The sequence below is a fragment of the Propithecus coquereli genome, unplaced genomic scaffold, assembly GCF_000956105.1.
Source record: "Propithecus coquereli isolate 6110/MARCELLA unplaced genomic scaffold, Pcoq_1.0 Scaffold14, whole genome shotgun sequence".
In the NCBI taxonomy this organism is placed as follows: Eukaryota; Metazoa; Chordata; class Mammalia; order Primates; family Indriidae; genus Propithecus; species Propithecus coquereli.
In genome coordinates, this window is record NW_012138302.1 from 11,499,089 (window position 1) to 11,513,257 (window position 14,169).

Here is a 14,169-nt window from a genome sequence, read left to right on the forward strand (position 1 = left end):
TTCTTGGAGCTCACAGGAAACTTAGATGAAAAAGCTAAAGCCCGGATAGATGTGATTAACCAGTGTCAGACAATGAGTTACTGAAACAGCTGCAATTCACCTCCATGTCCCTAGACCCCTTCATCTTTAAGGGACAGATTTTCAGTCTTCATTTGACAACTTTCTTCCCGGTGCCAGCCAGTTCATGCTGGAGTTATGTACATTTAAACCTTCCTTGCCCCAACCTTGATTTTAGTCACAAATTCTTACACTATAATGACAACTACTAATCCCTTATAGTGGGTTGAATTGTGTTTCCCCAAAAGATATGTTCAAGTCCAAACCCCCATGACGTGTGAAAGTGACCTTATTTGGAAATAGGGTCTTTGCAGATGAAGCCACGTTAAATGAGGTCATGCTGGATTAGGGTGAGCCCTAATCCCATGATGGCTGTTCTCATAAGGAGAGAAAACAAAGCCATAGAAGGAAGAATGCCATATGAAGAGGGAAGAAAAGATTGGAATGATGCATTAGATTGCTGACAACCACCAGAAGCAGGGAGAGAAGAATGAAGCACATTCTCCTTTGGAGTTTCTAGAAAAAACCACCTAGCCAATGCCCCTGAATTTCAGACTTCTAGCTTCCAAAAGCCTCAAACAATACATTTCTACCCAGTTTGTGATAATTTGTTATGGCAGCCCGAGGAAACTAGTTTATCCCTCTGGAAATGAATCTATTGTCCACCTACATCTTGGTAAGAAAAAGTTCTCATCCAAGAAAGGGTCTTGATGGCAGAGAGGAAGCAAAAGAACCATCAAATGTGGTGGGGGAGCAATAGGACTCTCGCATGTGAGATCCTAGGGTAGTGGATGAGCAGATTCAGAAAGGAAGGGCTGGGAACCCCAGCGGTCCTTCTGGCACTGGCCCCTTTGAGCTGGGCGAGGCTGGAACTGAGCGGGATGCACAGGCCTTACCCTCTATCTCCGTCCGCTCACAGGCAGGGCCCAGGTGACCCTGGCGGCACTGGCACCTGCAGCTGGTGCCCTCGAGGATGGGCTTCCCGTTGTTGAAGCAGGGCCCACAGCGGCAGGCGTTGAATTCCATCAGGTACTGGTCCAGGGCCCAGCGCAGGTTCTGGCGCTTGGCCTCCAGGGGCCCCAGGTTCGTGTGCCGCAGCACTTCGTGGATGGGCTGCATCTGCAGGCACAGAAAGAACACAGGGCCCCGCCCTGGGCTCTGTCCACCTTCCCAGAGCCCAAGGATGACCACTAACCTTCTGGATGGTCTGCTACATGCCAGGCACAGAGGCGGACACCCAGCTTATCCCACTGTCTTGGATCCTGGCAAACACTCTGTGACACAGGTACTAAACTCCCCAGCTCACAGTTGAAGAAATGGAGGCTCCAAGTGTTCCAGTGACTGGCTCAGGGTCACACAGTTATTAAGCACAAGAGCTACTCTGAACATGGACCTACTTTACCCTGAGATCTGTGCTCTCCCAATCCCAGAGAAAGGGGAGAGCTTAGAAGGTATTTGTGCCAGCTCCTCTGCCCTCCTCCAGCACTTTTAGGAAGCAGGAAAAGTCTTTGAGTTTGTGTGTATTTTTTTTTTTTTGATTGTCAATCTTCAGTGCAGGAATTAATAAAATCTTTGATGGGTAGTTGCAGTGTCATTGCTGAGAGATTCCTGTAATGGTGCAAGTGTGTGTGGGTGGGTAGGGGGTCATTTACGTTGGAAGCAATCCATGCCAGGAATGACTGGAGTGCAGGGTTTCTCAGCCTTGGCACTAATGCGTTTCCAGTTGGTTAATCCGTTGTTGGCAGGAGTGGGCTGTCCCATGCATTGTAGAATGTTTAGCAGCCACCCTGACCCCTACCCACTAGATGCAAGTAGCACCCTTCCAGGCATGAAAACTAAAACTGACATTACCAAATGTCTCCTGGGAGACAAAATTGCCTCTGGCAGAGAAGTAGTAGATGCAGTAGAAAGATCATTGAATCTGGAGCCAGAAAACCTGGCTTCAAATCCCAGCTCTATTGCATCCAGCTGTGTGATCTGTGGCACCTGACACACTGAGCCTTCCTCCTTATCTGTAAAGTGAGAACAGTCATCCCACCCTCCAGGTGTATCATAAGGATTACAGGAGAAGATACGTGGGAAAGGCCCCTCACATGGTAAACACTAAATCAGTGCAGCTCACTTCCTGGCTGTGTGGCCTAGGACTCGTAACTGCCCCTCTGTCAACCTGATCCACATTATCTAGAAAATGGGAGTAGTACCTACTTCCCAGAAGTCTTATGAGATACCACTGTAAAAGGGAAGAACAATATCAAATAAAGCACCATTTTTATTAGATGTGATGATAGTAAAAAAAAAAAAAAAAAAGCCTATGTTTTCCAAATTGCATGTTATCTTCAGCATGCTTGCAGTGTATATATTTTAACACAATCATAAAATGAAAGTTTTTCTCCAAATCTCTCATTTTACAGGAGAGGAACCTGAGGCCCCAAGAGGGGAAGTGATTTGCCAAAGTCAGAGGGCAAGTCGGTGGTAGGACTGAGCCACACTGGGACAGTCTCACTTCTCTGGAAACCAAAGTCAACAGATGGCACTTGTGATAGCCTTGACTGGGTTCCTGGAAATGTGTACAGGTAGTCCTGCGGCAAACAGACTTTGGCCTGCAGACGGGCCACAGCTCAGGTCACCATGCAGGTAATGTCAGGACTGGTTGGGCTCCCAGCCAAGGGAAAACCACTTACTGGAAGTTCAGAAAATTTGGCCCATTGTTAGGAAGTCAGTGCAGAATAAGCTGCCCTGTTGCCCTGGTTAAAGATGACTCATTTCGGGGGAAGGCCAGGACCACTGGGCAACTTCTCTTTGACCTTCCAGTGGGGGTAAGTGCCCAGTCCCCCATCTCAGACTTCTCCTTCCCAGGAACATCAGGAAGAGGAAAGGACACCTTCTTGGGGAGGGTCAGTGGGATGTAAGGGAGAAGAGAAAGATGGAGAAAAGGATCTTGGATGGTAGCACTTGAAAAGATATTGGCAATGATCTCATCCCCATTTTACAGATGAGAAAACAGATTCAGAGAAGGCAAGTGATAGGATACAGCAACACCGTAAGATAACACATAACACATTACTTAATATAACATAGCAACACAACGTAACACAAACATACCATAATACGACTCAGTCTAAGTACCTGCTCTATATCAGCACTGCTGAGCTCTGGGGATATGCAAGTGAATAAGACACTGTTCCACGATGAACTTCAGGCTCCAGATAACACCTACCTGATCTCCTGGTCTGTAGTCAGTCAGTCTCTCTCTCTCATTCTCCCTCTCCTTCCTCCCTCCCTCCTTCCTTCCTTCGATTCATCCCTCACTTCCCTGTGAACCTTCTCTTTTGAAAGCACAGTGCTTGCTGCATCACTTCGCCAGTGGCTTAACACACTGAGTCCTAACTTCTCGGGGGTAACGGGTTGCAAAGAGATTGTGGCTGTTAGCATCAGTGTGACATGACTCAGGTTGGGCTCTGTCATTTGCTAGTGATGAGATCTTGTGCTAAACCTGTTTCTTCAACTGACATTTACAAATTTCCCACCCCTCTCTCCCTACCCTTGTGCGGTAACGTGTTAACCCTATGTCATAGAGCAGGAAACGGGCTCAGAGAGTGGAGTAACTCATCCAAGGTCACACACTGACAAGGCAGCTAAGCCATGTCACTATCTTTCCCCTCCCCTGCCCCTCCAGAACCCAGGCTCTTTTTCCCAGTAGATAGTATTTGGTCTTCTCCAAATCATGAACCTCAGTTTTCCCCTTAGAAGTTTTTTTCAAGGCAAACCCAAAGTTCACCTCTTGCCCGTGAAAGTTTATATATTACTCCTGATACCAATTTTACAGTTTTTGCCCAAATCACTAATAGCTTGATGATAGCAATTTTCAGACCCTATGTGAATTACAGGTGCGTGAAAATGGTCCCTTACTTATTGAACAAGAAATGAAATCAAGGTTAATCCATCTGACCTCTTTCTTCATAGAAAGCAGGGTGTTATAATAGACTTTTAGGTTTAACTGTAGGTAATATGTTTTATGAGAAGGAATGTATTCATATGTGGGATTTTAAACATATGTAGAAAATAGGCAAGGACAGGGAGAAAATGAGTGAGAAAACAATAATATTTTGCTTCAAAGTCTGAAATAACAACCTTTTTTTTTTAATGAACTATCCTGCCTATTGACAGTAGTTTGAAAACTGCTAGAAAAATCCACTCCTTTTGCAGTTTGAATATAGTTTTATGCCCTTCATGAGGTGAGGAATTTAAGGCAGAAATTCTCAACTTTGGCATTATTGACATTTGGGACCAGATATTTCTTTGTTGTTGGGCCCACTCTGTGCCTTGTAGGATGTTTAGCTGCATCTCTGGCCTCTACCTCCTGGATGCCAGAGATACTTCCCTGCCCCACTGCAAGTGGTGACAATTTAAAAATGTCTCTGGACGTTGCTGCATTTCCCATGAGCAGCAAAATCACCCCCGGTGGTTGAGAACCACTGCTTTAAGGAAGGTACTAGGATAGAGGGAAATGAGAATTGGATATGAAGTCCAAAGTTCTGAAATCCAGGCACTGGCACATATAAACTCTGTGGCTTTAAACAACTCACTTGATTTCTCAGAGCCTCAGTTTCCTACTCTCTTCAATGGGAAGAATCATATTGATGCCAGAGGTTCACTGCGATGACGAGATGTGAGAATTGAGAGCAACAGCAGCAAATTGCAGCCTAGGTCCAAGTCCAAGCCACACTTTATTTTCGTATGGCCATAGAATGATCTTTACACTGTTAAAGAGTTGTGAAGAAGAAGAGGAAAAGAAAAACAACAACCACTACTACTTGTGTGTCAGACTGCCTGTGGCCCACAAAGCCTAAAATATTTACTATCTGGCCCTTTACTGAAAACGTTGGCCAACTCCTGATTTAGCAGATGTGATTTTTAAAGTCTTTCAAGCACAAATGCAAATGATCGTTTGTTTAATATAGCCTAACCCTAGAAAACTTCTGGGACTACCAGTGTAAAACTAAGCATTAACCAGGTAATAAGTTTCTGGCTCCAGCTCTCTGGGGCCTGGGTCTAAAGTTAGGCATGGGCAAGGCCACTGGCTCAGTGTGCCGTTACATTTAATCTTGTTCTTTGATGGGCTCGTAATAAGAAATACAAAATGATCTGGTCTGCTTCACTTTCATTCCTCACGGATGTAGAGTTTCTTCAGCTGCGAAAAGACTTACCTCAAAATCGATGACAACAGGATTATACTTCAATGACCTCCCCCAGGAACGGTAGGTAATGGTGCTCCTGTTTTGTGTCAAGCCACTGGCCCAGCCAGGACTGCCACCTCGCACCTGAGAAATGATGTCTTCCACACCCATGGCCTTCATGCTGCTTTCTGCCATCAAACGGATAAGCACATTAGCTCATTTCCCAAAAAGCCAAAGGAGAAGCCAAAGGACTGGTTGGCAAGCTCAACTAGTGAGATGTGGGACAAAGTTTACATGCTCTCTCTAAGCTGTTTCTCATTCTTCTACTCTTCTTAACTAGCAGGGTAAGGCAGAGGAGAAGGGCCAAGTCTTAGAAATAGACTCACGCCCTCTGGAGTGAAGCAGAAACTGGGAGGACAGTCCAGCCCACATGGAGAATGGAGAGGATGGGAACACGGATGGTCATTCATCCATTCATATGTCAAATATTTACTCAGTGCCTGCTGTATGCCAGATAGGTTCAGTCAAGTGTCATAGCTGCTATGAAAGATGTTACTCTAGGACACAGAGGAGGTGCAGAGAAAAAAGTGGTCAGATATACAGTAGGGAGTGAGGGAGTCAGGAAGAAAGGTGAGTTGTCCAGGAAGGTGAATGAGTGCTTCCCAGGTAAATGAAGAGAGGGTGGAAGGACAGCAGAGAGAGGAAGCAATGTGGCTAAGGCCCTGAGGCATGAGGGACCTAATGCAATGGAAGTGACTTGAACCTGTTTAATATCTGCTTCACCCACTGCACTATAAACTGTTTCATTGTTCCTGTCTTCTCTGTGTCTCTCACCAGAAAAATACTTGACACGTTTGATGAATGAATGAGTGAATGAATACATGAACATTCAAATTGACTTATTCAGAGAATGCTACAAGATATTCGTGTAGAATCCCTCTCTGACAATTATTCTTTGAGTTTGGACTTGGTAGCCATAGTCTCCTCTCTCAGCCGCCTTGTTTCCTCCCTCTGGACTGTAATCTGATGGGCCTTCCTTCCAACAACCCACATTCCAGATTCTGTCTCTATATTCCTTTCATTTCAGTTCTTACTTGGATCTTTTGTCTAATACTTGAAATCTAGGAGGGTGCCCCATACAAAGGCAAGTATTTCAAAGATTTCAGCCCATGGTAGATTCAAAACAGCACCGCTGCAGGTCAAATTAGTTTGGGGTATTTAGCATCTACGCAATGTGACCATTAACTGAAATGAAATCAGTCAGGGAAAAAAATAGCTTCCATGTCCTCTTTGTATGTCCAGAGGAAAGTCTGGCTTCTCTTTTTAGGGAACCTATTGCTAAACACTTGCCAGTTTTGCCAGTTCCAAATTTTTTACAGCGATCTCCTGATAAACTTCCTTCAATGGTGAAACTATCCGTATACTCATACTCTATGCCCACGGAGGCTCCAAAGCATGTCTGGATATCTCGGCTGGTAATACCTGCAACGGGGAGACAGAGAAACACAAAATGCTGAGTTACTAAAAGACACTTGACATGGTACCACCATCTGAATAGTAGAGGATAGCTTCAGTTTTAGAATCTAAGAGGTCTTGGTCAAAAGCCCTCTTCTTCAACCTCATTTCACTTTTCTATACATTTCCAATGCAAGTACTTCTTGAAATGATAAAGGATATGTATTGCACATACTAGTTCAAAAATGTTAGTACCTTGCCCTTGCCCACTGTTCACTGAGCCTCCTTGAAGCAATGATTCTATTTCATGCATCTCCATGTCCTCCTGTGCCCAGCACAGTGCCTGGCCCACAATAGACACCATTTTCACTCTGCACTTTGCACATGTTGCTTCTCACTATAAATGCCCTTCCTCCCTCCCTTTTCATCATCTTTCTGAAGCCTACTCAGGCTCCCATTCAAATGTCATTTACTCCATGAAGCATTTTTGGATCAGAATAATTCCCTCTTCCTTCACATCTACCAATGTTCTTTGTGCTTGAACGATCATATTCATCACAAGTCCTTTTGTCCAGGTCGTCTTTGCACCCAGAAAGGCCAGAGTCCTGTTAGAGGATGGATAGGTCACCATGGGAAGTCTACCTGCCCTTTGGACTCCACAAGGACTGTCAGGCCCTCATTATCTATCCATCTCTGTATTTGTCTAAATCTGAGAACTCACTAAGGAACCTGCACTTTTGCAGATGAGGAAAATAATTTTCAAAGCAGTGAAACCATTTTGCTTCAGTCACACAGCCTGTAAATGAACAGAGCCGGGTTTCTAACCTGAGTCTGCCTGGCAAAATGAGGCTGGAAAAGAAGACTGGAGCAAGATATTGACCATGCTATAAAGTTCAACTTCTTCTGGAGCTAAGAAGTTCTTCTGAATATGGCAAACTGGAGTTTGCATTTTGAAATATCCTTCCTTTTACACTTCAACTGTAAAACAATTATTGACAGTTGTAGAGTTATTCTGGACACCACAAAGGAAATATAACTGAGGACTGTCATTCAATTGAGCTAAGTATTAGGTTCAGTATGTTCAAGTGGATATTGAGCATCAAAGTTTCCTCGCCTGTGTCCCCATTACACTGCAAACTCATGAGGTCAAGGACTTGTACCTTATTCACCATTGTCTTGCCAGTATAGCAACACAGTGTCTGTCATGGAGTAGGAGTTCAGTAAACATTTTCAGAATAAATAATTAATGAATATAAAAAAAGTGAATAAATGAATGCCTTTAGTCCTTTGGTAAGGGAAACTTAGAAGTTAGGAATCCTAAATTCAAATCCCAGTCACTAAATACCCTCTATGATTTTAGAAAAAGCCTCAGTTTCCCATTTACGGAAAGAAGGGGTTGTCATCTCCCAAGACCCCTTTCAGCTGAAGCTCTCTGTGACCGTGTGACTATCAGTTTCTGAGTAACTCCAGAGCTGAAAGTGTCAGGGGGAGTGATGCCCTGAGCACTGGCACTCTGCACCAAGCGAAAGGCTTCTTCTGCCATTTCCATTCATGCACTTTTAATTTTTAATGCATTACTAATTGAGGAAGATTTAGCATATTTAATTGTTTTGATTAAAAAATGCTTCAACAGTGATAAACAAAAGTGGATGAAAAGAATTCATGGGCAGAAGCCAGAGCGATTACTTAGGTGCGTGGTGAAGTGCTGCCAAATTAAGGCGACAGGATTGGCTGATTAATGGGGCTGAAGGATGCCTGTGGAGAGATTATGCTCATGAAGAGTCTGTCGACAGCCTGTCACGTGCTGCTGGGAGATGGGAATCTCAGCTTAATTTGAGTGGCACGACTTGACTGCAAAGAATTGCCTTTCAGTGACCCCAAAGTAGGGTACCAGTCAGCAAGGGGAGTGTGTAACTTATAAACAAATCATAGAACCTGAGAGCCAAACTGTCCTTGGACACCAAGCCCACACTTCCCATTTATAGTTGAGATGCCTGAGATTCATAAAGGTTAATTATCTTGCCCAAGGCCGTACAGTGAAACAATGGTGTAGCTGAGATTCACACCCAAGTCTGTGTTGCACAGAACCCTGTGGTATTTTCACGAATCCCAGTTATTGCCCCAGACTAAAGAATTCTGCTGTTTGAGAAAAATTTAGGAAGCACCTGCAATGTTCCATCCCCAGCACATTGTGTGTTGGGCAATGTAGACATCTTGAAGATAAAACTCATATGAATGTGATGTGAATCTGAATAAGTAAGGCCCCGCCATGGAGAAGCTAGAAGGCTTGGAGTAATGTGTTAACAGAATACTAATTTGTATCCCAAAGCTGGGGTAGGGGCAGAGAAAGTCAAACCTGGCACCAAAATCTAGGAGTTGAAATAGAACCAGGGAGATAAAAGCATGAGTAGGGGCTGATGGGCTGGAAGAAGCAGAGAAAAGTCTGGAGACATTGTGTAGACCTTGCCCAGATGGGGGCGTGGCTTGGGTAGACTATGTTCATAGAAACAGACAACCTCTGCCATTGCTCCACCCCCATCCCATCAGGCTGGACTCCTGAGATAGTAAATTTGGACCAGATCAAACTGGAGTTTGTTTTGGGCTTTTGAACTCAGTGAACTCTGGAGTTGATCATTCCAAAATCTGACTATACATTGAGATCGGCTGGAGTGTTTATAAAAATACAGATTACCAGGCCCCACCTCTATTCTGATTCTATATGTCCAAGAAATAAGAAATCTGTATTTTAAACAAGAATCTCAGATAATTCCTATGTAGTGGATCCTGCACCAGATGTCAAGTATCATGGTCCTACAGAGAACCTCTGGTGGCTTGCCACAGGGCTCTGCCACCTACCCTATCTCAGTCAGTGTCTTGGACAGGGACTTAGCAGCCAGGCTCATCATATCTACCAAGAATAAGAACTAGAAAAAGCCAAGGATAATTCAGGTAAAGAATCAGGATTCAAAAGTCCTCAGTCAGCTGGATGGATACATAGACCAAGCATAACAAAATGAGAATCATTCGAGAAAACTGTAACATCCTACCATGGGGACAAAATACCAAACGCATGTGCACAATGAGGAATGGATACAGCTTAGCTTAGAGAAAGAGAAAAGGCCTTCAAGTTTTAGATTACTCCCAGCACAGTAAGGCAATGAAACCAGGTGAAAATTATAATCAGTAAACTCAAGAAGGGAATAATTTCACTCTCTTCTCTGTAGGTTAGAGAGACCCAGAGCTTGGTACAAAGTTCTGGAAGCCACACTTTAAAAAGGAAATAAGGAAATAGGGCTTCCTTCAATGAACATTATTCGCCCTTTAAAAAGAAGGATATCCTGCAATACGTGACAACATGGATGAACCTGAGGACATTTTGCTAAGTGAAATAAGCCAGTTACATAGGGACAAAAACTGATCCCACTTACATGAGGTATCGAACATAGTCAAATTCATAGAATCAAAGGGTAGCATGATGGTCGCCAGGAAGAGGGGAAAAGGGAGAGTCGGTAATCAATGGACACAAAGTCTTAATTCTGCAAGATGAATAAGTTCTAGAGATCAACATTGTCCCCATAGTTAACAATTCTGTACTGTTCACTTAAAATGTGTTAAGGGGGTTGATCTCATGTTAAATGTTCATACTATGATAAAATTAAATAAAAATAGAGAATAATCAGAAAAGAATAATAATGAGGGTGAAGACATTCAAAGCGACATCTTCTTGAGAATGTTGGAAGAGACTGGGTATAATTCCCTGGAGAAAGCAAGACAGAGCTCTCTTTAAAAGAGACCAGTAGAACTGGATTAAACTCCCAAGATGGTTGCCTTGAGAAAGGAGATTTAGGCTTGTGTGGGTGGTTGCAAAGGCAAGACCTAGGACCCAAAGGACAGAAGCTCTAGGAAGGTAGGTTTAGGCTAAGTGTAAGGTAGGTCATTATCATGGCCGAGCAGAGGTGTGGTGTCTCGGCAGGCGGGGGACAAGCTGAGGTTGGCTGTTTGCCTATGAGGGGTGCAGAGGAACTTGAGGGGTAGAAAGGAACAGTGGTCGTCTAAGGTGTCCTCCAACACCAAGATCTGAGACTTTAAGAACACATCAGAACACTTGAGACCACTTGGTAAGTACCTAACGACTTCTTACTGTGTGCAAAGCATCTGGCAAGTGAAGAGGATTAAGGAGAGTGCTTGACCCCAGCGAGCTGAGAGTCAAGTGTGGCAAAAGGACAGGGAAACAGACAATTAATGTGGTGTGTGAGAAGGACTCTGACCCAGGGCAGCAGGGTCTGGGAAGGCGCTCTTAGGGGTCTTAGGAAGGATCCAGAGACAAGTACGACAAGCAGGAATTAGCCAGGCAAAGCTGTAAGGATATTGAGACCAGAGGGAGACCACGCAGAAGACTTGTTTCTCCAGCAGCAGAATTCTGCTCAGTAAAGCCAATGCGAGCTAAACTCCAGAGTGGAGAAGAGGGAGATGCCATTCAGTCAAGATGCCCAAGAAAGTAAAGAGAGTGGAGGGTGGGGTGGGGGAGGGGCTGGGTTCCTTCTCACTCTAGCCTGGTCCCAAGATGAGTTGCTTTTGTGCCTGCTTGGCAGGTTGGGAGCCCAGAGGCCATGTCGCTGGCCACCATGTCTACTGCGTGTCTCCCCACTTGGTCTTGGCTGTGGCACAGGTGTGAGAGCTGCTGCATCAATGTGGCTCTCAGGCAGAACCAGGCAGCTTGGTTTCTAAGGTGCCAGAACACAGCAAGTCTGTCGTTCCTCAGATTAAAAGCATTAGGTGGAAAACAGCAGGTGTAATGCATTATTTATCTCTTTGCAACAAACAAATACCATTCAGGTTGCTATGATCTATCTGCTATGTTGCTTTGCTACATTGGTTGCCCCTAAAGACAGCCTCAGAAGGGAAAAGAAAATCAAATAGTCATTTTTTCTGCTATCGCATTGGATGATTGTTGGTCTGTGCCTGGGCTAGCTGGGCGGGGTTGGCTAACTTACCTGCCCACTTGGTACTTTTGTTTATCCATTAAAACTCATGCTTCTTCCCAGCCACCTGAGAATAAACTGAGTACCTCTGTGCCTGTGCAGGTGCTAGAAATTCCCTTTACCTCTTTCGTTGAGTTTCTCTCAGCTCCAAGCAGCCTTCCCTCACTCCCCAGGGGCCCTGGATCTGCATCCCCACTGTATCCCTGTGCTTCTCTCCAACATGGCGTGTAGCATACCCCAGTACTTGTCAATTTCTTGCTCTGTTCTTCCTGTAAGACTGCAAGCTTCTAAGTCATCGTGTAGACTTACAAGGCTCTGCACAGAACCTGGCATGTGCCAAGTTCCCCAGGAGAGCTGGAGGATTCCAGCCTATGTAGACACTACCTCTAACATGGTTTGAGAGTCACAGGTCTGTCTTTCATTGATGACACAAATTACAGCTTTGTGATATCTCACGCTTGATTAAGAGTTGATCTGTTGTAAAGCACTTTCATCTGCATTACCTCATTGAAGACTCCCAACAATCTTCTGGGGCAAGGAGGATTTACCCATCTGACAGTCTCACTGGGGTTGGAAAAAGCAGTCATTGTGGTGGTTAAGAGTGTGAACGGTGGAGTCGGAGTTCTACCATTCATGTGTAGTGCGACTTTGAGTAAGTTGCTTATCCTCTTTGTGACTCATATCTCCAATCTTTAAAGTGGGAATGATAATAGTTTCCATGAGTGAATCCCTAAAAAGTGCCTGGCACAATTATGTGTCCAACAAATCTTAGCTGTTAGGTTAACTTGCCCAAAGTCTCATGACTAACAAGCCTGAGAGTCAGATCTTGAAGCAAGGTGTGCTATACCCAAACTGGGTGGCAGCTCCATTTCATCATGCTCGTGTTACTTTGCAGAGAAACCTCCACTGCATGCCACAAGTGGCAATGGTGGTCCCAAAAGGGGTCTTACCAAGCCCCTCATTCCCTGACTACCTCATTCCACACAGGAGCTCAGAGAAAGGAAGCTCTGCTCCCAATGGGCAGTGTTGACACTGCAGGCTCATGTCTTCCTTTTGCCCGTTAAGGGCTCTTCAAAGGCTCTGGCCTCCTAGACTATCTTGGCCATGACAAGAGGCAGCATTCAGGCTCTGGAATGGAGGCAAATTGTTGAACCTCTCTGTGCCTTAGTTTTCCCATCTGTAAGATGGGAATTTTAATAGTATCTCCCTCACAGGGTTGTTGTGAGTATTAAATGAGTTAATCCATGCCATGTAACATGCTCAGGACAGTGCTTAGCTCAGAGCCAGCAATGAGAGTCATGTGTTACCATTGCTATGGATGCCAGGAATGCTGCACGTTATACAGAGGCTCTTAGTTCCTGATTCTGAATCTGGAAACTTAGAGAATGAGGAAGGCTGAGGAGTGTGTGAGAATAAGTTTTCTTAATCAATATTTCTGCAATATAAACTGTCAGACCATGAGTGAGTAAAGGGGCTCAAACAGATTTGATACTTATCTCTACCTAAACGCTAGGTAGAGATTTTCCATGTGTTGTCTCACTTCATATTCACCCATCTTTACAGGCACAATAATCGTTCCCATTTTAGAGAGGAGTAAACTGAGATAGTTTAAACTTAGATAGTTTAAGTCACTTGCCCAAAGTTACACAATAAGAAAATAACAGAATGAGACTTGCACCAAAGCCTGTGTCCAAAGCACATGTTCTCTATGCCACATTGTATTGCATATAGGACAGAGAGTTATGGGTGGCTCTAGAAAGAATTTTGATACTATCTCAGCTTTTTCTCCTTTAAGTCTGAAGCTGTTTTCAGTGATATTAGAGGTGGAAATTCAAAATTAGGGCAAAATCAGAAGGCTGGTGCTGAGAATCTCCCAGTTCCACGTGTATGCAGATGACTTAAGGGCAATAGGGACAGAACCAAGAAACCAGGAGCCTGTCAGTCAATCAATACCATCCATCACCGTGAAGCCTGGTTGTCATGGTAACTGGGGATAAAGCCTGGAGCTTGTTAGAATCCAGTGAGTGTCTGTTCGGGTGACTGGTTGGTTAGCGGGCATAGCAAAAGACCTGCTGGGCCATCTCAGACTGCTTAGCCGTGAATAGAAGACCTTTCGCAATCAGGTTCCTGCCCACCTTACCCTCCTCATTGCCCAGTTCAGCTCAGACCCTTTTCGGTACCACCCCTCTTCTGCGGAGTATAAGGAAAGCTCCAGAGGTTGCCCGGCATATGTGACCTTGGATTTTGAACCACCTCAGCTAGAAAGACACTGTGTCTCTGCTGTGGCTCAGCCTTAGCCTATGTGCAAGACTCCTGGACACAATATTAACAGATGCACACTGGGAACAGGCAGTTGCAAAGGTGTGATACACAGAGATATGTCCCAAGTGCACAGAAGCACCTGAGACAGGATCCCAACCCAGAGCTGGGGAGACAGAAAGACTGCACGGAAGAGTCCTATATAAGTTAAGCAGAGACCTGAGGATGAGTAAGCGTTA

At 44.6% G+C, this 14,169-nt stretch overlaps 1 protein-coding gene across 1 annotated transcript in view; it reads right to left on the bottom strand.

Moving 5' to 3' along the window:
- C8A (complement component 8, alpha polypeptide) overlaps positions 1 to 14,169 on the bottom strand; it is a 64,808-nt gene that overhangs the window by 4,171 nt on the left and 46,468 nt on the right. The window contains exons 8-10 of the mRNA XM_012639494.1: positions 6,585 to 6,716; positions 5,265 to 5,422; positions 954 to 1,176 (exon numbers count right to left, since the gene is read on the bottom strand). Coding sequence (XP_012494948.1) covers positions 954 to 1,176; positions 5,265 to 5,422; positions 6,585 to 6,716 — 513 coding nt within the window. The remainder of the gene's footprint in view (positions 1 to 953; positions 1,177 to 5,264; positions 5,423 to 6,584; positions 6,717 to 14,169) is intronic.